Genomic DNA, 24,255 nt, shown 5'->3' on the forward strand with positions numbered 1-24,255 from the left:
TGTAACCACTCTGTCACAGGCCGTGCAGTATGAACAGGTGCTCGATCGTGTTGAAAGATGCAATCGCCATCCTCGAATTGCTCTTCAACAGTGGGAGGCAAGAAGGTGCTTAAAACATCAATGTAGGCCTGCGCTGTGAGAGTACCACGCAAAACAAGAAGGGGTGCAAGCCCTCTCCAAGAAAAACACAACCACACCATAACACAACCACCTCTGAATTTTACTGTTGGCACTACACACACTGACAGATGATGTTCGTCGGGCATTCGCCATACCCATACCCTGCCATCGGATCGCCACATTGTGTACCGTGATTCGTCACTCCACACAACGTTTTTCCACTGTTCAATCGTCCAATGTTTACGCTCCTTACACCAAGCGAGGTGTCGTTTGGCATTTACCTGCGTGATGTGTGGTTATGAGCAGCCGCTCGACCACGAAATCCAAGTTTTCTCACCTCACGCCTAACTGCCATAGTACTTGGAGGGATCCTGATGCATTTTGGAATTCCTGTGTGATGGTCTGGATAGATGTCTGTCTATTACACTTTACGACCCTCTTCAACTGTCGGTGGTCTTTGTCAGTCAACAGACGAGGTCAGCCTGTACGCTTTTGTGCTGTTCGTGTCCCTTCACGTTTCCACTTTCTCTATCGCATCAGACACAGTGGACCTAGGGATGTTTAGGAGTGTGGAAATCTCGCTTACAGACTTCTGACACAAGTGACACCCAATCACCTGACTACGTTCGAAGTCCGCGAGTTCCGCGGAGCGCCTCATTCTGTTTTCTCACGATGTCTAATGACTACTGAGGTCGCTGATAATGAGTACCTGGCAGTAGGTGGCAGCACAATGCACCTAATATGAAAAATGTATGTTTTGGGGGGTGTCCGCAAACTTTTGATCACATAGTGTATATAATTATAAAACAAACAGTTCAGATACCCAGAATATATACCCCAACAACTTGCTTAGACATATCAGTGTAAAGTTGAAAAATTAATGCCGATGCTTGTTAGTTTTCGTGCATGCATGGGTTGTATGTAGGGTAAAATTACCTGAAAAAAATTAATGTCCTATTTTGATGTTTATAATAACATAAAAACATTCACCGTACGTTTTTAAGCACTGTGGTATTTAGCTGAATCCTTTTAATATTTTCCCCAGACGAAATTACGATTTTGGATTCTATCAGCATTCGTGTTGCTTATAACGATGCCAATCACAAAAATGTATCCCACCTCAATCTGTTGAGGCGTTCTGATGTCGAAAAGAGAGATCAAAGCGAACAATGAAAAGATTGAAAAATTAGAAGGGTCAGTAGCTACTCCTGTAAGACACAAAATGTGCAAAAGGGAGAGAGTGCAATAACAAGTTATAGTTACCTTGCCTATCCGGTTGCAATAATGTGAACAGACTTTGGGGGAGGTGATTGAAATTCAGCTTAAATATAGAAGAAACTATGTGGATTATATATTCCTAAAGCAAGTTGTCCTAAAATGGATGGAACATAGTCAAAAAGCACGAATCATTAAGATTAACGTGAATGGAAAACCAATAATTCCTCCACTTATCTCAAAAACGAAGAGAGAGAGATGGCTGAAATTCAGTTCAAATGTAGAAGAGTCTATGTAGATTCTATATTCCTAAAGCAAGTTGTCCTAAAATGTATAGAACATAGTAAAAAATCACGAAACATTAATGTCAGTGGAAAACAATGAAAGAAAATGAAGTCGTCCATATATATCTCGAAAACTATAATAAGGAGATTGCTAATTGAAAGCTTATTGCAAAGACGCAATAAAGAGCTTAAAAGCAATGTGTAACACGTAAGGTAAATATGGGTAGAACATTGTCAAAAGTCAAGTAGTTTGAGTAAAATCAGTAATAATGATAAAGTATATACATTTTCTTCCAGTTACCCAGGACGCCCTACGCGGAGGTTACGTGCTTGAAATATCTCCCATCTGGATTTGGAATCTCCAGACTCGATCTCCAGACGCAATGTGACTTGATCACGTGACACAATCTGGTCCTTACGGCAAACCGGTAGAACAAAGGCCCTTGCAAATGCTTTTCATTTGTTCTGTTCTGAGCAGATGTTTATAAAGAAAATATGGATGAGAAATAGGATTTGTTTTAAAGAAAATTTGGATCCACTGTTCGATCTCGTGCAAAAATAACATGTTAATCTCTAATTTATATAATCAAACCTGAGTTGGATGGAAACTTGATTTTTATATGGACTGAGAAATGAAGCATGTCTAAGGGAGGAGCTTAAGTTCACGCTGGCTTGAGGTTTTTCTGAAACACCCATCTTTTGGAGCTACCAATATTTGTCACCTCGCCACAGACTTGAATGAGTAATGGGCTTCCTTTTATGTCACGTTTATTTTTATTCATAATTGTTCCTAACGATGGTTTCACTGGTTACTCTACTACACACCTGTCAAAAAAAAAAAAAAAAAAAAAAAAAAAAAAGATCGTTTAACATCAGAAATATCTCATTTGGAAAGATTCTGTTTTCGACAAATGAAATGTTAATGCAAATTGCACTGTTACCATAAGAAGATTGTGCTATACATTATTGCGTTGACTGACAGTGCTAGAACATAAATGGAACCTCTCGAAGTTTCTTCTTTCGTCAGCAACTGTATAGCTTCCTCAGGAGTATATATTAATGCCCCGCAAACTCTCACTGTATGTGTATTGTTTTTCGTCTACAGTAAAGGTTTTCGTACCTTTTTAACTGAGTAACACGTAACTAACTGGTAGAAAAACTAACAAAACGATCGTCGGGAACAATTATAAATAAAAAAAAACACCCCCTCCACCCCCTCCCCGTCCGGAAAGTGTTTCAGCTCTTTGTGTTGTAAAAATGAATTTACTCTTTGTTTTAACAGGATATACAGGGTCCAATTCTAAGTTTTGATCCATTACCACCTGTTGACTCGATAAATTTGTACACAAGGCCTCCTAGACCAGTTGTATATGATGATGCCAACACTTTATCCTTGTTCTTCAGATCGTTTCTACCGAGCTTCAGCATCAACGACCCTGGTAGAGATTTATTAATGTAAGTGTATGGTGTGGTAATTCACATTGAGTGGTCTTGTGCACTTATAGCTGTAAGAGGAGTGTTTTCGTAGGTTCTATATATTTTTTCTTCGTTTTTAAGTACATTAGTACTACAGATGCGGCTGCATCATATTATTTGTGAAATTGCTATAATTTCCAAGATGTACTGTTCTCTAATTTTTTCGTTTTACATTTTTTCTCAATGAGTATAAACTAAATGAGTGCCTTATTTTTAAGTTGTCCTGGTAAGTACATAGTGCTACGCTATGTAACAATTTGAGTAATGCTAGTTGTTAAAATCTGATCAAAGAGAACACTTGTTATCAATCTGTTACAGTTTTGGCAATATACAGGGTGTATCAAATGTCTGGAGCCATAGCCTAACTGTGTTATAAGTAAAGACACGAAAGAATTGAAAGAAAGTTGTTGGAAATACCAGGCGTGTGCGGCAGAAAGTAACTACCTATTTAAAAAAAAATACTGAAGCAAGTTTGTTCAAACCAAATTTTTTTTACATGAAAGAACACAGCATAAATTATTTTGCGGCATAAGATTCCACTAATGTCCAAACACTTATCATAGTGGGTGGCCAGCTTGTCCATCCCGCCAGTGAAGACAACCATAAGTCCACAGCGGTTTTTTTTTTTTTTTTTCGTCGTCGTCACTTTCAAAGCGCTTACCATCGAGCTCGCGCTTCAGGTAGACGGCGTCAAGTTGGGGCTGTACTGCAGGTAGTCAAACTGCTCCCAACCGAACTGTCGGATAACAGAACGAATCTCACAGTCGGCGGGTTCACAAATTGTTTTAAAGATTGTGAACGATCACAAGACACAGTACACTAGCAACAACTGAACCGTACTGGCGTCAATGGAGAGTCAATGAACCAGTGAAATTAGCACGCATACGCGGAGCGCCGGTACTAGCGCTGCGGTTGTGTTTAAACGAAACGGTGCGTACTTGCCGGACATTGGCGGGATGTTTCGTTGAGTTTGGACAAGTTGGTTATCCGCTCTGATAAGTGCTTGAACATTGGTGGAAACTATGTCAGAAATAGTTTAAGGTGTGCTCTTTCATGTAAAAATAAATTTGGCTTGAACAAACCAGTTTTAGTATATTTTTGTTTTCAAAACGGTACTTACTTAACGAACACGCCTCGTAGGGGATTTTCAATGTAAAATAATATGCGTAATGCCCCAATGGACACAATCGCACTAGCCGTTTGGGGTCAACACTGGTAAGGCGTCCTATGCTGAGTGGGAACATAGAACTCCTAGAATCCGATGACACGGGAGACGTGCACGTTGTTGCATACGGGAACCTAGAATACCTGGAATCCATTTCTCAACAGCGTTGTATTGGTATGGTGAGGACCCAAGGGAACAACAACCTGCTGAACTGACAAATTTACTTTTATATTTAACACAGAGCACCTTATCAGTATGGAACCAAAGCGGCTGGTCCAATTGGAAGAATTCCAAAATTTTAGATTAAAAACTGCCTGTTTCAACGTTCCTTTCTTTCCATTTGTTCGTATCTTGACTCATAACGAAGCTGGGCTGTGACCCCGGACTTCTTTTTGGTATACTCGGTATAATTGCCTTCTTCAGACGCATTATTCAAGTACAATCTAAGGGTACAGCTTCTGTATTTCAGAAAATGAGAGGAGGTCATTTCTGTCAACCAATAAGATTCTTCCTTTAATTCTTACAGTTTTATATTTTAATAGGGTTCAGACGTTAACTTTTAATTAGGTTCGAACTTCAACTTAAAAGAAAGAAAGAAAAGTTTTGGTTTAAGCACACATCCTATGTTATCTTGTTCTTATATCATATACTACACTGTGTAGTATAAGAATTGAAATTTGAATCTGATTAAAAGTTTGGGACTTTACCTAGTCAAAAATTTTGGAATGTAAAAACGAAAGGAACAATCTTATTGGTTGTTAGACGTGGCCTTCTCTCACTTTGTGAAACATAGAATAGCTGTAGCGTTAGATTGTACTTCCATAATTTGTCTGATGAAGGTAATCATGTATTACTGAAACGGTAATACAGATTAGTAATAAATGTTTTGGTCATACTTTAGTTTTAAGTGTAGTTTTTAAGGTTAGAATGAGTAGCATTGTGCTAGTTTTAAAAATATTCCATTTACTATGTAAATATTCATTCAAATTCAGTGGCCCAAAAGTAGGTATACAGTCCCGTACTGATCAACTCATTGCTTTTTATATCATTTCTTATAGGTAGGCTTAGTTTCTTTATTATTTGTTCTTAATGCCTTTTTACTTACATCTTAAGCTCGAAGCAGCCGAAGCAAATAAACCTATAAGCTAGAATGTTATACTTGATCAATGCAGGGGTGTATACTTTTGGGCCATCCTGTATATATATATATATATATATATATATATATAGATAGATAGATAGATAGATAGATAGATAGATAGATAGATATATTGAACAACTATTCCAATACTTCTTTTCTTCGAATATTCGAAGAATATATGAATATTTGGTATTGGAATTTGAGATTCCTCGAGTCTTAATTTTACTGATCTGTACCTTCGAGGTGTTGGTTATCACTATTGAAATTGAGTCCAGGTTTCAGCAACGGCAGCCAGCTTGGGCTTACAGAGTATCAGGTCAGCTCATTAGTAATGCTGTGAGTTGGCGTTCAGATAAAACATGCAACTGCTTACGTAAAACATTTTAATCGTAAAAGCTCATGTGGCATGTACAGTCGGCAGGAAAAGTGAATACTTTCAATTTGCGCCAATACCTGTGGGGTCGAATTTGAATAGTTTTCTTTGACGTAAAAAGAACGTAATTGTCTGTAACTTTTAGGGATAGGCAAAACTGATTTCTGGAAGAATTGACGAAGTTAGTAGCCTTTCTTGTTCTTATAGTTTCGGGGTTTTCTAGAAACCGAAAAACTTGTTTTTGTCCGCACCATTAGTAAGTTCTTGAAAATCATGCTCAAGTTGATCCACTTTATCCAGTGATTGATAAGAGAATATGGAGATGAGGTATCCATTTTTCATGTCGACTTAGAAAGTTTCTTTTAACTTTCAGCAAGTTTTCGAACTGCTAACCTGACTTGAATAAGTCCCACTGATGTCCAACCGAAAAACCTAGACCATTGCGGATCGTTCATTTGTCACAGGTCATTTTTTTTCTTCTTCTGCTAAATGGTATTGTAAACTTTGAAGTGAGTTGCAGTCAGAGAGCTTATGGTTCGGTGGATATGATGAATAATGAGGTTTTTCATTGTAATTACTGCTATGTAGGGTTTCTAATTGTCTTGGTTTTAGTCAGCATTTCGTGATTAAAGAATTCTAAACATTTCTTGTTGAAGTCAAATCGCAGTTTAGCCAGTCGTGTAGCCATGTTCTTTATCGCTGCCGTTTACGTTGAATATTTTGGTAAAGTATCTTACTGTTTTTTTCAAGATGCATTTATAGTGAAAAAAAAGTAAAAAAAAAGAAGGTGTCAAAAGAGATCGCTTTCTTTTCACGAAAGAGAAGACGACTACAAAAATAGAATAACTCCACCAATGACCATAGACTATGAAATTGTGACTAAAGTTCAAAGTGTGAAATGATTATTGTTTCATACCAGTCGGTTTTAATAGTTAACTATTAGATTCCAAGTCCCAAAATTGTACACCAATAACCTTAGACTTTAAGTTGTCCCTAAGTTTAAAAGTGTCAAGATGATATATTAGGTATCTTTAAATTTGAATTTTAGCAATTTTTTTCCAAGAAAGAACACAAGTTAGATCATTCAAAGTTACCAGCCTCCTAGAGAACAATTACGAACTTGTTATTTATTGATAAATCCAAAATTTAAGGGTGGGTCACACTTACTTCTCCCCGTTTCAAGGTACTCATGTTCAGTGAAAGATAATGGAACCTTTTCTTCATCCATATAATTATATGTTAGATCTTACTGAGCGTTAAGCACAATATTCAAAATTTGCGTCTCATGCTAATTCGATTTTCCCGCCAAATATAAAATGTAAATTTTGACAATTTTGTACCTATAAAAGGGGAATAAGGAGGACCAACCAAATTTAAAGAAGTATATGTTCAAGTCTTAGAGAACATTTACCAACATATATTTTTAATAATTCCCAAATTTAAGTGGTGAGCAAATATACCTCTCTCAAATTAAAAGGGAAAGCATCAATGTATCCATATCCTATGAAAGAGAATTGACCTCTACACTCATGTATATAAGCATATAATATGCTAAAGCATCATCGAAGAGGGTATAATGGGTCAAAACCTCCAAATTTTGAATTTTTGGCAATTGTGTATCCATAAAAAGGAGCAAGCAGTACTAACCAAATGTACAAAAATATACGCTGATCACTAGTTGAATTACATACAGCAGGACAATTGCTGAAACCGCCCTGCAGAGGCTCCACCAGTGCATGTGGATGAAACGTATCGCGCGTCTACTGCTGCCATGTGCTTCCTCTCTCAGTATCCGTGGCAGTGCAGTGTGTGATGGGCAAGACGAAGGATCTGAGTGCACTTAACCGTGATCAAATCGTAGGGGCCAGACGAATGGGTGGCTCGATTTCGGAAGTGGCTGGTTCACTCGAATTTTCAAACTTAACTGGGTCAAGAGTGTATCGTGAGTACCTGGCTTCCGGTAAAACCGCTCCCGCACCGGAAAACTGTCGCGGTCAGGGGCGTGTCGTCGACAGGTGTAGGCGCCGACTGGCCCGCACTGTAACAGCCGATAGACGGGTCACAGTGCATCAAATCGCGGAGCGGTTCAATGTAGGACAACAACGCCGTGTTAGCAACCACAGAATCCACAGCCACCTACTCGCCATGGGGTACACGAGCCATCGGCCCACGCGAGTACCCCTTCTAACCGCACAACATAGGAAACAACGTCTAGCACGGACAAAGGAATACCGCCACTGGAATGGAAATATGGAAAAAGATTGTCTGGACAGATGAGCCACGTTTCACATGGTACATGCCGATGGACGAGTACGGGTGCGTTGCCAGCCGCACGAGGTAATGGATCCATCGTGCCAGTAGGGAACTGTACAGGCCGGTGGTGGTGGTATTCTCATCTGGAGCATGTTTACATGACCTGAAATGGGTTCCCCAACACGTGTGATACTTTCCCTGACAGGTAAATGCTACCGCGATCTTCTGGACCATATCCTGTCATTTGCTCAGCTGCAACATCCAGATGGTGACCTCATCTTCCAGCAGGACAATGCGCTGACCCATCACTCTAGGGTGGCAGGAGACTGGTTTGATGAGCACTCCTCTGGTGTGGCAACACTTCCCTGGCCATCATGGTCACCGGACCTCAACCCCATCAAATACATCTGGGATGCAATGGATCCTCTTCCGACAAACCTGCGGGCTCTGTAGGAGACTTTGCAGCAGATATGGATTGAGATGGCACAACAACACTTCAGGCGTCTCGTGGAGTCTATGCCGCGGCGGATAGCCGCCGTTATCAGAGCGAAAGGTGGTGCTATACGGTATTAGGTAGGTATCTCTAATTCAACTGGTGATCAGTGTGTACTCGAGTCCTAGAGAACATTTACCAAATTTTGCATTATCACAATTTCCAGATTTAAGAAGTGAGCCAATTTACCCCTTTCAAAATTTAAGAGGATAGCATCAATGTATCTACTTCATATGAAAAGAAAATTGACCCCTGGACTCAACCATATAACCATATGTAGTTCAAGTGGTAGAGCGTTGGCTTCGTATTCGAGAGGTCGTAGGTTCGATTCCCGCTGCCGACCATCCTGACTGTGGTTTTCCAGGGTTTCCCGTACACCCAAGCAAATGTCGGGATGATACCTACTAAAAACAGGCCCTGGCCGATACCTTCCCAAATCCTTTCCACTGTTGTTGTTGTTAGATATTCAGGATAAAATGGCGGCCTCTAAGCTTTATCTGGTGATTGTTAAATAAATAAAATAGTAAAGCCTTATTTAAGATGATACATTAGGTCAGTAACCTACCACACCGTGGAAATCGTTACCTTCCAACATCGGAGCGCCTCCTGGCGTCAAAAGGGGAATGTTAGCTCGCGTTAAAACTGCAGATGCTGGCGGACTCCCACTAGTTAAGAAGAGTTCCTTCCACCAGTAGATATAACTAAAAGATGGAATAACGTCCTCTTCTATATGAGACAGGAGAAATCCGCATATCCTTTAAGGTAATGCGATGTTCAACGAAGTTGAGATCAGATTAGGCATAGGGGTTTACAACATAAACAAAATATGAAGATTTTTGCTAAATATGAATATTTTGTCAAAATATTATAAAATATGAGAATTTAATATCGACTTAAGATACCTTGAAACATTAAGATCTTTATTCTCATTACAAAGCGTGGCATGGTTTAAAATATGAAATTTCATATTTTGCCCCTTTCTAATGATTACATGAAAATCAACATCAAGTAGACAACGATTCTTTTTACGATTATGCTTAATTTACTTGTAAATAATATAAGATATGCTTTATGTACCAATATGCTGTATATGTACATAGATATTCCTATAAGTCGTGATAAACTAGGATTGCTATGCGTCCCAGAATTTCCGGGATCGTGCCGGAATCGATATGTGTGTCCCAGTGTCCTGAAAATAAATTGTGGGACGCATAAATTTCCCGGCTTTCGGTGAACAAAATACTTTTTTTCTCAACTTTTTTAAAAATTGTCTTCAGTTTCTGGCTGTAGCAGCTGAAAGCACAGAGAAGTTAAACATAGACTGACAAACCCATAACAACATTTATGTCGGTATTTCTCTTTATATCTGTCTAGAGATCAAAAGTTGATGTTTACAACTTGTAGTATGTTGCAATATTGATTTCCATTAATTTTCTTTGCATATCTGGATCTGGTGTGCCCGACAATGCAAAGGAGAAAGTTATAATTTACATTTATGTTAGGAGTATTTCTTTCTGGGGGAGGGGGTTGGGATTAAGTATTTTGTTATAGTTTTTATATTTACTACACCAGTGCAGGGAAGTGTATGCAACTTTGCATCTTTTATTTCGCGCATTTTAAAGATGAAAGCATAGAGTCCTGGATTTTCACTTTTGAAATATAGCATCCCTGTAATAAGCAGTAAAAGTAGATCAAACTTTACTGAAAAGAGACTGATTGTATTCGCATCCAATTCAAACTTTGCAATCCTGTTTAGATATTTTGAAGGTTTTCTGTAGAAGTTTGAGACAAACAATAGAATCCGATGTCAAGAAGCATTGATTTCCCGTATTTCTGAAGATCTGTGTAGTTACGCTAGCGATCCCGCTGTCTGTTCAATTTTATCTCGGAGAGCTCCATCGTGGCTAAACGGTTAGCGTACGCGCCTTTGGCGTAGGAAACCCGGGTTCGATTCCCGGCAGGAGCTCATGTGATTCGGATCCCAGTTAAGCTCATACAGCATCGCTGCTGAAAGGGACGCTAAACCAAAATCAAATCAAAGTTTTGTCTCGGATTTCTTCACTATTTTATAGTTTTTTGATCGCTTATAACTGTAGATGATTCAGATCTTATAAACTCTATATTAATGTCAAAAGTTTTGAAATGAAATAGAATTTAAACTACAATTTATAATAATTTCTCTCTTTTTTTTCTTTCGTTTCAGCCAACTACGGACTTTTTTAAAATTTGATATTTGCCCAGTATTCCTTCATTCGTCGTTGCTGATACTTCTTCCTCTCTTCAATCCATGTCTTTCCTGTTTTCAGCTTCTGCAAGCTTTGGTGTTCTTAGAATATTTTTCTTCAGCTGTTCCGGCTCTTTCGCATGTGATTCCAATCTCCATTAGGTTTTTCTCTGTTTCGTTGAATCAGGCTCCATTAGTCTTTTTTTTTCTTTATTTCTGTGAAGAAAGAGAAGGTCCGGTTGGTTTCATTCGAGACACATGTCGAGAAAAAAAAAATAATCATTTTCCGCGTCACACTAGTTATCTTTTGCACATATATGTATAACTACTTGTATCATCTTCTCAATTCTCCCTTCTCTTTGATTAGTCCCTTTTTTGTAATCTTTTAGCTTCCAGTTTCTCAGTTATACCTTTCTTCTTCATTGTAAGGCATTTCGATGCATACAGATCTTCTGGGCAGATGACAGTGCAGTAGTGTCTGAGCTTGGCGTTCAGGAATATGGATTTTTGTTGTAGACATCTTTAATCAGATAGTAAATCACTTCGATTTTATTCATGCTTGACGCGAAGGCTTCTTGTTCAGATATATTAAGTCCTATCCATTCACAAAGGTATTCAAATTTTTCTGTCCCCCTCAGTTCATTCTAATTCGCTTCTAGCTTTCTTGGTGCCATTTCGATGTTCGTAATGAACTTAGTTTTCGCAAAGGAGATTTGTAAGCCTGTCTTCTGCTCTTATGCCACGAACTGGTAGATTTGCTTTGTAGCGGTAGTGAAAGAATCCGACAAGATGTGAAGTCATGTGTGAATGTTAGACAGTCAATCGAGATATTTCTTTTCTTGTGTCCTAGTCTGAACTCATTTTCGACTTCTTCGTGATTCATTTCTTTGCACTATTCACGGATGACTTTCTCAAGAACACAATTAAAGAGCAGAGGTTAGAACTCCAGTCTCCCTGTGTAACTCCGGTTCTGGCTTCGAAGGGATTTGAAATCTCACCTCTAAGCTTCACTTATAATCGCTCTTATTTTGTTGTCTAAGCTAAATTCCTTCAGGATTTGAACAAGGGCACTTCTGTCAATTGAGTCGTAGGACGTTTTGGAATCGATAAATATCACAGTGAATTCTTTATTTCTGAGCTTCATATACGATATGGCACACTTCAAATTCATAATTTGCTGTGCACATGAACGTCGTTTTCTGAATTCTCTCTGGTGCTCTCCCAACTTCGAATCTAGTTGTTGTTCTGCCCTGGACTGAAAAGCTTTTGATAAATTTTGCAAGTTATTGCGAAGAAGGAAATACCTTGGTAGCAATTGATATCCTTTTTGCCACCGTTCTTATGGAGAAGGTAGATCAGGGCAGATTTTCAGCCACTAGGGAGTTTCTCGGTTTTCCAAATGCCGTAGACGATGTCCGTTAGCTTGCTAATTGTCTTGTCACCTACGTATTTCCACAGTTCGTCTACAACGGAGACCTCACCTGACACCTTATTGTTTTTCAATGATTGTCTGTCTGATTTGATTTCTTTTGTGTGTGGAGATGGATGAATCACGGTCGATTTGTGTACTCTCTTCAAGTGTGAAATTAGATCTTGGAGCTTCACAGTTCAAGAGAGACCACAAGTAATTCGCTAGGACCTGACGATTTTCTTTGTCACTGTGAGCTAGTTTCCCGTAGGGATCTGTGAATTGCAGGCCTGGAGGGTTATACTTGTTTAAATTACGTTTGAACGTTCTGTAGAAGGTACGAATGTTGTTCTTCAAGTCTTGCTCAATCTGTGCCAGCTGGTGTCTACTGAAGGCACGTCCCACACTGTGGGTGGCGTTTGTAGTGTGTTATTTCTCACTCAGGAAGTTTTCCCGTTGGATTTGGTTCTTCTATGACTTAAATTTCTGTCAGACAATTGGTCTTATCGCTGTCTCACATTCATCATTACACCAAGCTTGATAATCGCTGGAAGCTCCTTAGAGCATGTCTAGTTCTGGTGTGCCCCCGGAAAATATGCCAACTATACTTTAGCTCCACCCCGCCGCCCTCTGACGGAGGAAACCCTCCCTTTGCTTAGGGAAAAGAAGTAAATGACCTCAGCTGTGTTGCCAAATTGTCATTCAGTCGTTTGGTTTTGACGAGTGAAGATCGTAGTCCACTTAGTATGACTAAATGGCTAACATGACAGAGCACAGCGAAATCCGTGAAATAATTCATTGTGGCAGCGCTTCTGCATCCAACAGTTAGAAGATCTCGGCCGCAGCAACTTGTCCGTCCTCTTTCAAGAGAGGTACGGGAAAGCACACATCGACAGCAGCGCCAGAAGGGGCACAGTTAAAATAAAAAGACTCTAGCCGTTTCGATCAGGGTTTTCTGTGGTTGTCCCCAGTTCTCAGAATCCACAGATTTTAGCTTCTGAATGAACTCTTGGCTATCGAAACTTCCAGTCTTTGTGGAGTGAAACCTCTCGGTGTTCCTTGGGATCAGTTTCACTTTGATCTTGGATAGATAGTAATCTTGAGTCTAGCTTTGGAGTTTCTCAGAATTTTTACATTCTGTATCTTCTTTTCAGTCTTCCGTGCAATTGTAACGTGATCAATCTGGAACTCACTCAGGTTGGAGTCCGGGAGCTTCCAGGTCTTCTGTTTCTTGGGTAGATGTTTGAAATGCAGTTTACTTCATAACCAGATTGAATACCTTACATAACTCCCATTGCGATTTGTTCTGTGATGAACCCAATAACTTCCATTGAAATTTCTACTACATTTTCTCTTCTTGCCTAGCCGAGCTTTAAAATCACGAAGTAGGATAATAGAATCCTGGAGAGAGTATCTTTGGTTCTTTCCAGAATCTATCCGCTCTATGGAATAAGAGGATCAAGACTCAATTGTATTATTATTATTATTATTATTATTATTATTATTATTATTATTATTATTATTATTGTTATTATTATTAGTGAGTGGAATCGATTCTCAAGGTCCAATTTTGCATACACATTGGTTCCTTTCAGTTCACGAATTGTTCATGACTAATTCTGATGGACCTTAGACCCAATAGAAAATAATTCGAAGTGAAAGGTCACATCATCTGAGCGGTCAAATCACATCACCATTTCTCGACAGAACGCCTTCGAGGAACTTTTCGTGCAGTAAGTCTAATTTGCCACAGACTACCGCTCACAGCTGTCACAATTTAATCTCACTAATCCGTCAGTGGACGATTTCAAAGTCCGGATGTTTTTATTGATAAACTTTATACCTAGAGCATTTGTACAGAAACACGGCTTAAGTTGCACGCAAATAAAAAACTATCGTATCCCTTGACCTACTCATAGAGTATTTATCCCATATATATGTAAGTTATTTTTGGTCGACTTCATACGTTCTGCCTGAGACATGGGGTGGGTTTCACTGTAAAATGTTAAAATACAACCAAGTTTTAGTTGCTAATAATTTGGCGAACGCTTGTGCTTGTTTTCATATAATGAGTTGCCTTAAAGATTTATATTTTTTAGAAGAAATATGTAGAATGAAGGTAAATAAGCAAAGTTACAGTGTGAAATTAGAACCTAATTACGTAACTATTTAAGGAACTAAACTCACGCATGAATATAACTGTTAAATTAAACTCAGGAATGCGTGTATATTTTGATTAATGCTGAAATTTTCAATTGTAGCCCACTCCTTCGTCAGCGGTTTATTCATTTACGTAAATACACGTGTTTTAGTCATATCTCGTGGCTTCCATTCTATAACGAAAGATAATTTTATATATGGTTAAGCTTACCTGTAACATCCTGAAAATCCGTAAACCACACAGTGATAGATACAATAACTTCAAAGTGAAATGAAATCTTTAGCGTCCCACGATTATTTATTTTAGGCTAAGGGAGACAGTGATTAAAGCAAGTGAATGATTATGGCAGAATTGGTGGAATGAGAAAGTGGGAGAAACGGAAATACCCCGAGAAAACCCACAGACACGATGTTGTCCACTACAAACGTACTTAGCCGGGTATCGAACCACGGACCCCCACACTAGAGGTAAGCGCTCTACCACAGCCACCAACGTATCCGATAATAGCTTCAAGTTCACTCTTGTTTCTGTTTCAGTCATTTCTTAGTGCTTCAATGGTATTGAGAAAACCTTTTTACAGGTACAGCTATGCTTGCCTATAACATGCTGAATAAACGAAATAATTGGAAAAAAGTCTCGGTAAATAAAAACAGAATAATGCTCACTAAATTGAATTCCTAGAAACAATGACTATTTTAAGAAATTAGCTGTTATAAATATTAATAATAGATAACAACCATTCCCAATGTTACAGTTTCATATTTTTACATTACTCCGAAATTTCTTTTGACAAGTTTTATTTCCGTATGGAAAATACAAAATCACCTTTTGTTTGCTAATACGATTTGGCTACAAGAATCCTTGTATGGTCTACATACTGCTTTTGTATAGGAGACTTAATATACATCAAGAATAGTGCGAAAAAGAAATTAATAACTTGCTTACAACTGAAAAACAAAATAATTTTCGAATATAGATAGTAGTTTGTAAGTGAACTTACGTATACCTTAATTTTGTGGGATTACGAATATTTGTATGGTTAAGCCCTTACGTAAAAGTTAGTTTCTTAATATAATCTTTAGTTCGAAAAATACGTTATAGAAATTTAAAATGTCCACTGATACTGAAAGTACGATTCACGTCCAGAAAATAAGTGTACAAGATTTTTGTAGGTTTCAAAAAAGTTATTTAAAACAAATCTTTTACATGGTTTCATCAGTACGTGTGCGAACTAGTTTTCCACGTACTCGCCATCCCTCTCGATGCACTTAGTGAGACGAGGGATTAATTTTTTTATGCCTTGGTCAAAGAAATCTGCCCGCCACCTCTTTTGTCCAATTCTTCATCTCCACCTTCACTTCCTCTTCAGTTGAAATTTTCCCCCCACCCATGTGCATCTTCAGGGAGGTGAACAGACGATAGTCTGATGGCGCTAGGTCAGGGGAATGAGCGGGGTGGTTCAAAACATCCCATCCAAATGACTCCAAAATTTGCTTTGTTGCATTGGCCGTATTCGGTCTGGCATTGTCGTTCAGAAAGGAGATTCCCTTTGTGAGCAGCCCTTCCTCTTGTTCTGAATTGCCCTTCCCAATTGTCTTGATCTCGTTTAAAAATTTTAGACGAAAATTTTCCTTTCACAACGAGAGAACCGATAACGCTGCGAATCTCGCACTTGGCGGCAGGTTTCATCGACATCTTTCACAGATGTTACTGTAGTCAGAGTTCTGGTCGTACTGACGCGTGAATGGGCTCAATGGAAAGGGTAGGAGCTAAGCTGCACGGCAGTGTGACCAACGTAGCAATAACAAATTTCCCTTACCCGCAAGGACCTTAGTACACTTCTTTTGTGGACGTGCGTCGGACACAAACATGTGAAGAACTTCTTGCATAACATGTGTTAATTCCCTTTGGTGCTCCTGCAAAGGTACTCGATGATGTACCCAAAATATTGGACACTTGCATTTTAGGGATACAGTAGGTGAGCACTATTCTATTTCTGGAATATGTATTCTATATGCTCAATAAGTCTCAGTAAATAGTTTGAAATAACTAAAGTAGTTTTAAGTTCACAACTGATTCATCACTTACAATGATGGTTCAAAGTACCAGGTGTGTCCTGCTTCCAACTTTCACAATCCTGAATTTAATTTAATACCTAGTTACGTAATTTTCTGTGTTTGTTACAGTTGTTTTCTGTAAATGGTTATTTTCTTATTTTAAGGTAGTTGTCTTAATGTTTGGTGAAAATTACTACAGTATACAAGGTATGATCAAAAAGTACAGTGAATGTAATTGCACAGTGCCATCTGTCGATGTTGTATCCATTTCAACTAGTAACTACGTTAGCTTAAACCTTTGGTACAGTCAGTATCGAGTTTGAACAAGTTGTGACATGTTAGTTGCTTCCAGAGGCAGAAGAGTGAGGACGTGTTAAGAGTCTGTCCCAAGCCAACATTAAGTTTTGTTCTAAGCTCCAAAAAGTGCCAAAAGAGCTCACGAAATGTCAAAATCAGTGCACGGCGATGAAGCAGTGGCATTGAAGACTGTTTACAAGTGGTATCAGAGATATGAGCGATTCAAAAGCGGGAAGGAGTCGGTTGAAAACGAGCAATGATCGAGACGTCCTTCGACGTCAAAAACAAATGAAAACGTACAAGAAGTGGCAGAAATGATTTGTTAAAACAGGTGAGTGACTATTCGAGAGCTTTCTGAAGAACTAAACATCTCGTATGGGTCTGTGAAAAGCATTTTAACTTACGATTAAATGGACAGATTGTTTCCTTCTTCACCACGAAAACGCACCATGCCACACTTTGCTTTTGATCTGCGAGTTTTTGGCCGAAAAAATATTCATTTCCGTCCACATTCTCTGTACTCTCCAAATATAGTACCATGCAACTTCTGGCTCTTCCCAAACATTAAAACCGTGCTTAAAGGAAAACGTTTTGAGACCATTCCTGACATTGAGAAGGCCGCGACAGCGCATCTGAACACCCTTCCAGAAAGTTTTCTAGTCATAGATTCAACGTTGGTATAAGTGCTTTGCTAGCCAAGGACAGTACTTTGAACAAGATTAAATCAAATTCCGTGTAAGCTTATTACTTTGGTTCTAATAATATTATTCGACGTACTTTTTGATCACACCTCGTATGTACTATAAGGATCTAGTGAGTTTTTTTTTTTTTCTTGTTTCTTTTCCTACATGGTGGTCTCTATAATAATAGATTCACCAAAGCAGATTATTACTATATTTGCTTTTTTGGTATAACGCTGACGTCAGGTATACTAATCACATTATTATCTATCAATATAGTACTACACTTATTTCTGCTAGAAATACGAATTGTAATAGAAATGCTTCAGAAGGTTTAGATAATTTTACAAAATACATAATTTTCATTTAGAAGATTGTTTTTGTATTTTATGATATATGTATAAAGAGGGTGAGATAAAATCTTTGGACACACTTTCATTTTGAAACCCGAGAGGAAAATGTAAAATCTTTTAAAAGGAGATGGTAGTAGAGATTAACCTGCAACTAATAGGGTATACATCGATCCGGACCGCTATCTTGAATTTAAGTTCGTAATATCAAACGGAAAGGAAGGAGATGTTGCAAATCAACTGAGCTAAGAAATCCAAATGTATAATTGTTTCTTTCGTATCTTGTAAGGTTTGCACGTTATGAATACTGAAAATGTGAAAATTACCTATCAGTGGCACGCTACAACACATGTTTTATGTGGTGGCCATAGTGTACATAGTCACCCTATCCACTCCGACTACATATGCAAGAAACTGTACGGTGAAATGTGCTGAATGTGTTATAGATGCCTTATATCGCGGGCTTCCTCAACATAAACCATCTGCTTCAGATGGCCTCACAGATTGAAATCAAGAAGTGTAAAGTCAAGTGATCTTGCAGTTCCACGGTGACCAATCTTCTTCCCTGGAAGTTGTACATCGCGGCATTGGTCTACACCAATGTCATAGTGGGGAGGAGCCCCATCGTGTTGAAAATAAGAAAGAAAGTTGCGTTCTGGGTTCAGAATTGAAGGAAGGAAATCCTTCTTCTTGTAGGATGTTAGGTACTGTTGCGCCATTAAGGTAATGTCATAAAAATAGACCAATGATGCAGGCATCACATATGCCACACCACACCATTACCTTTCCAGGTCTATGCTTCGTACTCGGATCAATCCAGTTTAGATTAGTGTCACACCAGTACCGATAATTATGCCGTTTAACCTCCTCATTCAAACAGAAGTAGGCCTCGTCGTTGAACAGTATGCCACGTGTAAACGGAAGATCCAGTTCGTTTTGGTTCATAGCCCACGTGTAGGATTCTGTTCGTCAGTCTGAGTCATCGTCATTCAGTTTATGTTGCATGTGCAGCTTATAAGAATAATAGCAATTCGTATGCAATATTCGGGCAATGGAGGACTAACTGATACCACTTTCCAGTGAAAGACGACGAGTACTTCGTTTGGGACTATTCACAAACGATGCTGGAACCGTTGTTGCTGTCTCCTCACTGGTGGCAATCTTCAATTGCACACTGTTTACCCTATCTACCGCAGTGCCAATTTCTCGGAATTTGACGATCACGTACGCGACCGTGCTTTGCAAAACTGAATGTCTGTCTGGGTGCCGTGTGTTGTAGTTCTCTGCATTGTCTTCGGAACTGCGTTCCCGTGATATTAGGATGATTTCTGTCGTCTGTTCCTTTCTCAAAGACATTTGAGTTCTGCTGCAACAATAATAGATTCTGTCAGTTACAGTGTGATTTCTCAAACTTTCAGTATTCATAATATGCAAACCATGTAAGATATGAAAGAAATAATTACAACTTCGGATTCGTGAGCTCATGCCGGTGTTACTTGATATGGAACATGCCTTTCCCCCTCCACTCCCATTTGAAATTTTGAGCTTGCATTCAAGATGACAGTCATGGTCGCCACCTACCCTACAAGTTGCGGTCCTCCTCCTTTACTACCATCTCCTATTAAAAGATTTTGTATTTTTCTCTCAGATTTTAACAATAAAAGGGTGCCCAAAGACCTTTGGCTCGACTTGTATGAATTAACAGCTTTTTTATTTATTTACAGCTTTTTGAAAACAGTAAGGTTCTATAACTACCAGTTACTTTGTCCATTCTCGTAACTTCGTCCATTAAATTTTATATTAAGTTTCTGAACTATAGGTCATTGTCCTTGCACAGCACTGTAAATTGTCATATTTTAATTATTCATTTTTTCATTAACTTTTGATTGTATTCAATATGTTTTCCTAGTCTCATTTTTAAAATCTTTATACGCTCAATTTTAAGGTTTTTTTTTTTTTTTTCAATTGAGGAGTTAAGAATTCTTACATTGCAATATTCTTTTTAGAAAGGTATTGCTTTATTATACAGGGTGTACATAAAGTCTGGGTACATGGGATAAAGCACATTTTAGTCAATTTAACGTTAATGAATAATATTTTCAACATGATTTCTGTGCTGTTCAATGCATAATTTGATGCGCTTTGCAAAATTAAGGTGAACTCTATGGAATACGTTTGAATTGCCGTTTATTTCAGCACACTGACTGATAATGCGTTCTGTCAGGTGGTTTAAATTTCTATTCTTCATTGAGTAAACTTTCTCTTTCAGCATACCCCAGAAAAAGAAATCAAGGGGGAAAAGGTCTGGCGAACGAGGAGACCACTCCACATGATCTCCCAATCCAGTGAGGAAAATTGTCATTCAACCAATCTGTAACAGCTGCAGCAAAATGGGCAGGGGCCCATCCTGCTGAAACCATATGAGACATCAATTTGTCTCTCAACATGTTCAGATAAATCTCACCCGTTACGTGTTCATCAAAGAAGAAAGGTCCCTAGCACACGAGCTTTCCACAAACTACACCACTCCATCACTTTTTGGCAGCCCTGTTGTTTGGATGGACTCATCCAATGTGGATTGTCAGTATCGAAGATTTTGTCTATTTGTGACCATTAACATAAAACACAGCTTCATCACTGAACAACACACAGTCTTTAGTAAAATTGAAATTTTCATCCAATTTATCTGCATGCATCTGTCAGGGTCATCTTCATTTAAGTGATACAATATCTGTAACTTGTACGGGTAAAACTTCTTCTCTGCCAGGATTTTGTGGATGGTTGACCTTGGAACACCCAATTCCGTGGATGTCCGACGAAGCGATTTCTTTGAGCTAGCGTAAACCTTTGCCAAGGCAGCCTCTTTCGTTTCGTCTGAAGTCTTTGGTCGTCCGGAACGGGGTTTGTCCAACACATTGCTTGTTTCTTGAAACTTGGTGATTAATTTCCCGATGGCAGTAAAACAAATAGGTTGATGATGAGGATGTCGAAGGTTAAATTCTTCGGTAATTTTGCGATACGACCATCCTTGTCGTCTACTAAAGAGTACAAACTCAACTCGTTCTTCTTTAGACACAGCCATCATTCAATCTGGGAAAACAAAAACATATTATTAGAATTATCTATGTACCCAGAGTTTATGGGCAAACTGTAGAGTGACATTAGAATTAAACACTCCATCCGGGAGAACATGTCGGGGGAAAGAAGGCATATGTATTTCACCATATAATTCATTCTGTACTGGTGTGTAGCTTAGCCTTTTCTCTGTTCAGTACTCAGCGTGAATATCTTTCGTTTGTAATTTTAATGTGTCAAACTTGTAAAATAAAACTAATTGTCAATTAACTTTCAGGGACCTGGCAGCAGGAGACGCTGAAGGAGCGAGTGGAGTTGATCTCCGACGAAGTGTGACGTCATTGCTTGATGCAATGAGGGATCTTTTGAATAACATACACCTTCCTGATATTCCGAATGATGCTGATGTCGATGAAAGCGAAGAAGAACAAGACGAACGACACTAAAGCAACGTCACATCACACCATAAATGTTTTTAGTCTACGGTTTGGTTCAATAGTGAAAATTATATGCGTGCCTGTGAAGAATGTTTCAGTAGCTCTAGACAGATAAATTGACTCAGGATAGGTACCTGAATCATTAAGAGGTGAAAAAATGTGCTTTGGTCTATTGTCAGTAAAAGGGTTGTTGGAGAAATTTATATAAGAAAAGTATTCGTAGCCAGTGTTCAACCTAACTACGTGCAGTGAAAAACTTTTCAACATATTCAGTGATATAGTTTTAAATCTTGTGTTTTCTGTTCTTTTGCAAAAAAAATTCCAAATTTGCAGTAAGAATATTTCTTTCTGCTTGTTTTTCTTTTAAGGTATTCATAGTTCTTTATGATGTATGGAAAAGAAATTGTAAAATAGGTCAATATATAAGCTGTATTAAAAAGAAGATATATATGAGTGAGTAGTCAAAATTTCGAAACGTTTATTTTTGAAGGTATTGTTTTGGTTCTTTTGAGGATATACGTAAAGAAGCAAAATTTCCTAAGTGTAATTGTTCTTATTGTAATTAAAAAAAATCACAAATAGATATATAGTTTTTCTCAGTACACAACTTCTGTGCCCTTTGGACACACCGTTGACTTGAAGTGTAGACAGTTTGCACCATACGGTTTCTCACCTTTTTTTTTTTTTTTTTTTTTTTTTGCTGGTACTAAAATCAAGTCATTGCTACTTCCACTTGTGCAAATAAGTTGTGGCTGTTTGGGAGGCCTTTGGTCTTCACTGTAGGTGGTTGAATGGAGACTTTTCTGTGTTTCGTCCTTTCCTGCTTATTGTCTAAAGATAATTACACCAAACAATATACAGTTAGCGCAAAAAGTATTCATACATCTGCAAAATGGAACAAAAACTAGTTTCGTCATATTCATTAAAACGTTCTATGGAGTAGTGATTTTAAAGACTTACAAATAATTAATTTAGGTGTATCAATACTTTTTGCACTAGCTGTAGGCAAATAATTGTAGAATATATTACACAAAGTCAAATCTTATCTTAAAAGCGCCAGCTGCAGATTGTTTACCTTTTAGATTTTATTTTACATTTTATATAGTTGTTCCAGAAAGGGTGCAACGGTATTTCTGCGTCTTCCCCGTAACGTTTCCAATATTCCATTGTCATTTCTGCCTTTTCTGTTCTGTTCATACCTACTGGACAATTGAAGGGGTTATTTGGATAAGGACGTATCGACCTATTTCCGGTAAAATGAGATAAATGTATTTTCTGCAAGTTTGAGCATTTCAGTGTGTGTCTAGGTGCTGTTAAGGTAATGTCTGCAGGGCCGTGCCGAGTGGGGCGACGGCCCCGGGAGCCGAAGTAAGGGGGGCGAAAAATTCGGGAGAAAAAAGGAAAAAGATAGGAAACATTGCTTGGAATATATGTATGGGGGCGCCGTCGTATACTCTTACCCTCCGGGCGCTGATTTTCCACGGCACGGCCCTGTATCTCTGCTCCCTAGCGAATGCCGGTCTCCAAAAATAGTGTGTGAATACGTTGGTTAATTGGACAAGGGCATTTGTTTCTCTGCTCTCCTGAAAAATTGAAGAATTGCTAGTTACGCCCTTATCCGAATTTACCTCTCAATTGAAATGTTCCTTTTTCATAGCTTCACAAAACTCCCTATATTTTTCGTCGTGATTTCATATATATATATATATACAGGGTGTCTCAAAAGTCCCATACCACCCCTATTAAAATCCAAATGGATGTACTTTCAGCGAATTTGATGTGGTAGATGAACTTGAGGGTTAGGGGGACACTTTCTGGTGTAGGGTACGCGGACGGCCGCCATCTTGAATTTAACTTTTTTATTACAAACGTTACGTGGGTCATGTGATACATGACCATAGGCTAGAATTTCACCAGAAAACCGAATCTGAAGCCAAAATGCATTTATCTTTATGTGGTAAACAGTTATCCACAATTGCAGGTGTGACTTTCGTATTACATAATGTGCTCAACATGTTGTCCGTGATTGGCAATGCACGTGTTCAGACGCTTCTCCCAATTGCTATGGACACGTATTAAGGTTTCTGGGGATATTTGTTCACAGGAAGCCATGATACGTTGTTCCAGATGGCGAACATCACGAACTTTCACAGCATACACCATAGCCTTCACATGTCCCCACAGGTAGAAGTCAAGGTGGGTTAAGTCTGGTGATCGGGCAGGCCATTCCACTGATCCACGTCGACCAATCCACGTCCCAGGGAATTGTTCATCCAGGAACTGACGCACCTGGATGCCATAATGGGGAGGTACACCATCTTGTTGGAAGAACCTGGGGAAGGTACCATCCTCGGACATCAGAGCCGGCATTATATTTTCCTGCAACAATGCGAGGTATCGGTCTGCATTTAACGTTCCTGGAATGAAAAACGGACCGACGATCTTTTTTCCCCATATGCCTGCCCATACCATAGTTTTCCCGGCACCGGTCATTTTCGAGGGATCTGTCCAAGCGGGGTTGTCACGGGACCAATAGCGCATGTTTTGCCTATTGACCTCACCATTTACGTAGAAATGGGCTTCATCCGAAAAAAGTATCTGCATAGCGAACTGCGGATTTACCCTTAATTGCTCAATAGCCCATTCGCAAAACTGGACGCGACGATCGGGATCGTCCTCCGACAAATGTTGCTGCAATTGCATCTTATATGAATGCCCCTTATACCTTTGGAGCACCCTGTGCACTGAACTGTGACTCACAGCATACTGCATTGCTAAACGACGTGTGCTTCGCTGCGGCGACTTCGAGAAGGAGGCCAGCACGGCAGTAGCTGTTTCTTCGTCCGTGGCTGTCCTTGGCAGTCCATTACGGGGTCTATCTACAACTGTTCCAGTTTCCTCGAATTTGGTCAGTAACCGTGCCACTGCAACATGCGATACAGGTGCTCGTTGTGGATGACGCGCAATGAAATCGGCAGCCACTGCGCGGGCATTCCTCCCGCCCCATATTTTGATGATCTGGATGCGTTCGTCCCTCGTTAACGGC

At 39.0% G+C, this 24,255-nt stretch overlaps 1 protein-coding gene across 2 annotated transcripts in view; it reads left to right on the forward strand.

Annotated features, from left to right (window-relative positions):
• Positions 1 to 21,790, forward strand: part of Nulp1 (Nuclear localized protein 1) — an 82,685-nt gene extending 60,895 nt beyond the window's left edge. The window contains exons 9-10 of one of the 2 annotated variants that reach the window (XM_081744314.1): positions 2,902 to 3,074; positions 21,050 to 21,790. In XM_081744314.1, the coding sequence (XP_081600440.1) occupies positions 2,902 to 3,074; positions 21,050 to 21,218 (342 nt within the window). In that variant the 3' untranslated portion in view covers positions 21,219 to 21,790. The remainder of the gene's footprint in view (positions 1 to 2,901; positions 3,075 to 21,049) is intronic. The other variant, XM_081744315.1, reaches the window with a different exon arrangement.
• The last annotated feature ends 2,465 nt before the right edge of the window (positions 21,791 to 24,255 follow it).

The sequence above is a fragment of the Thermobia domestica genome, chromosome 17, assembly GCF_964235325.1.
Source record: "Thermobia domestica chromosome 17, izTheDome1.hap1.1, whole genome shotgun sequence".
NCBI lineage: Eukaryota > Metazoa > Arthropoda > Insecta > Zygentoma > Lepismatidae > Thermobia > Thermobia domestica.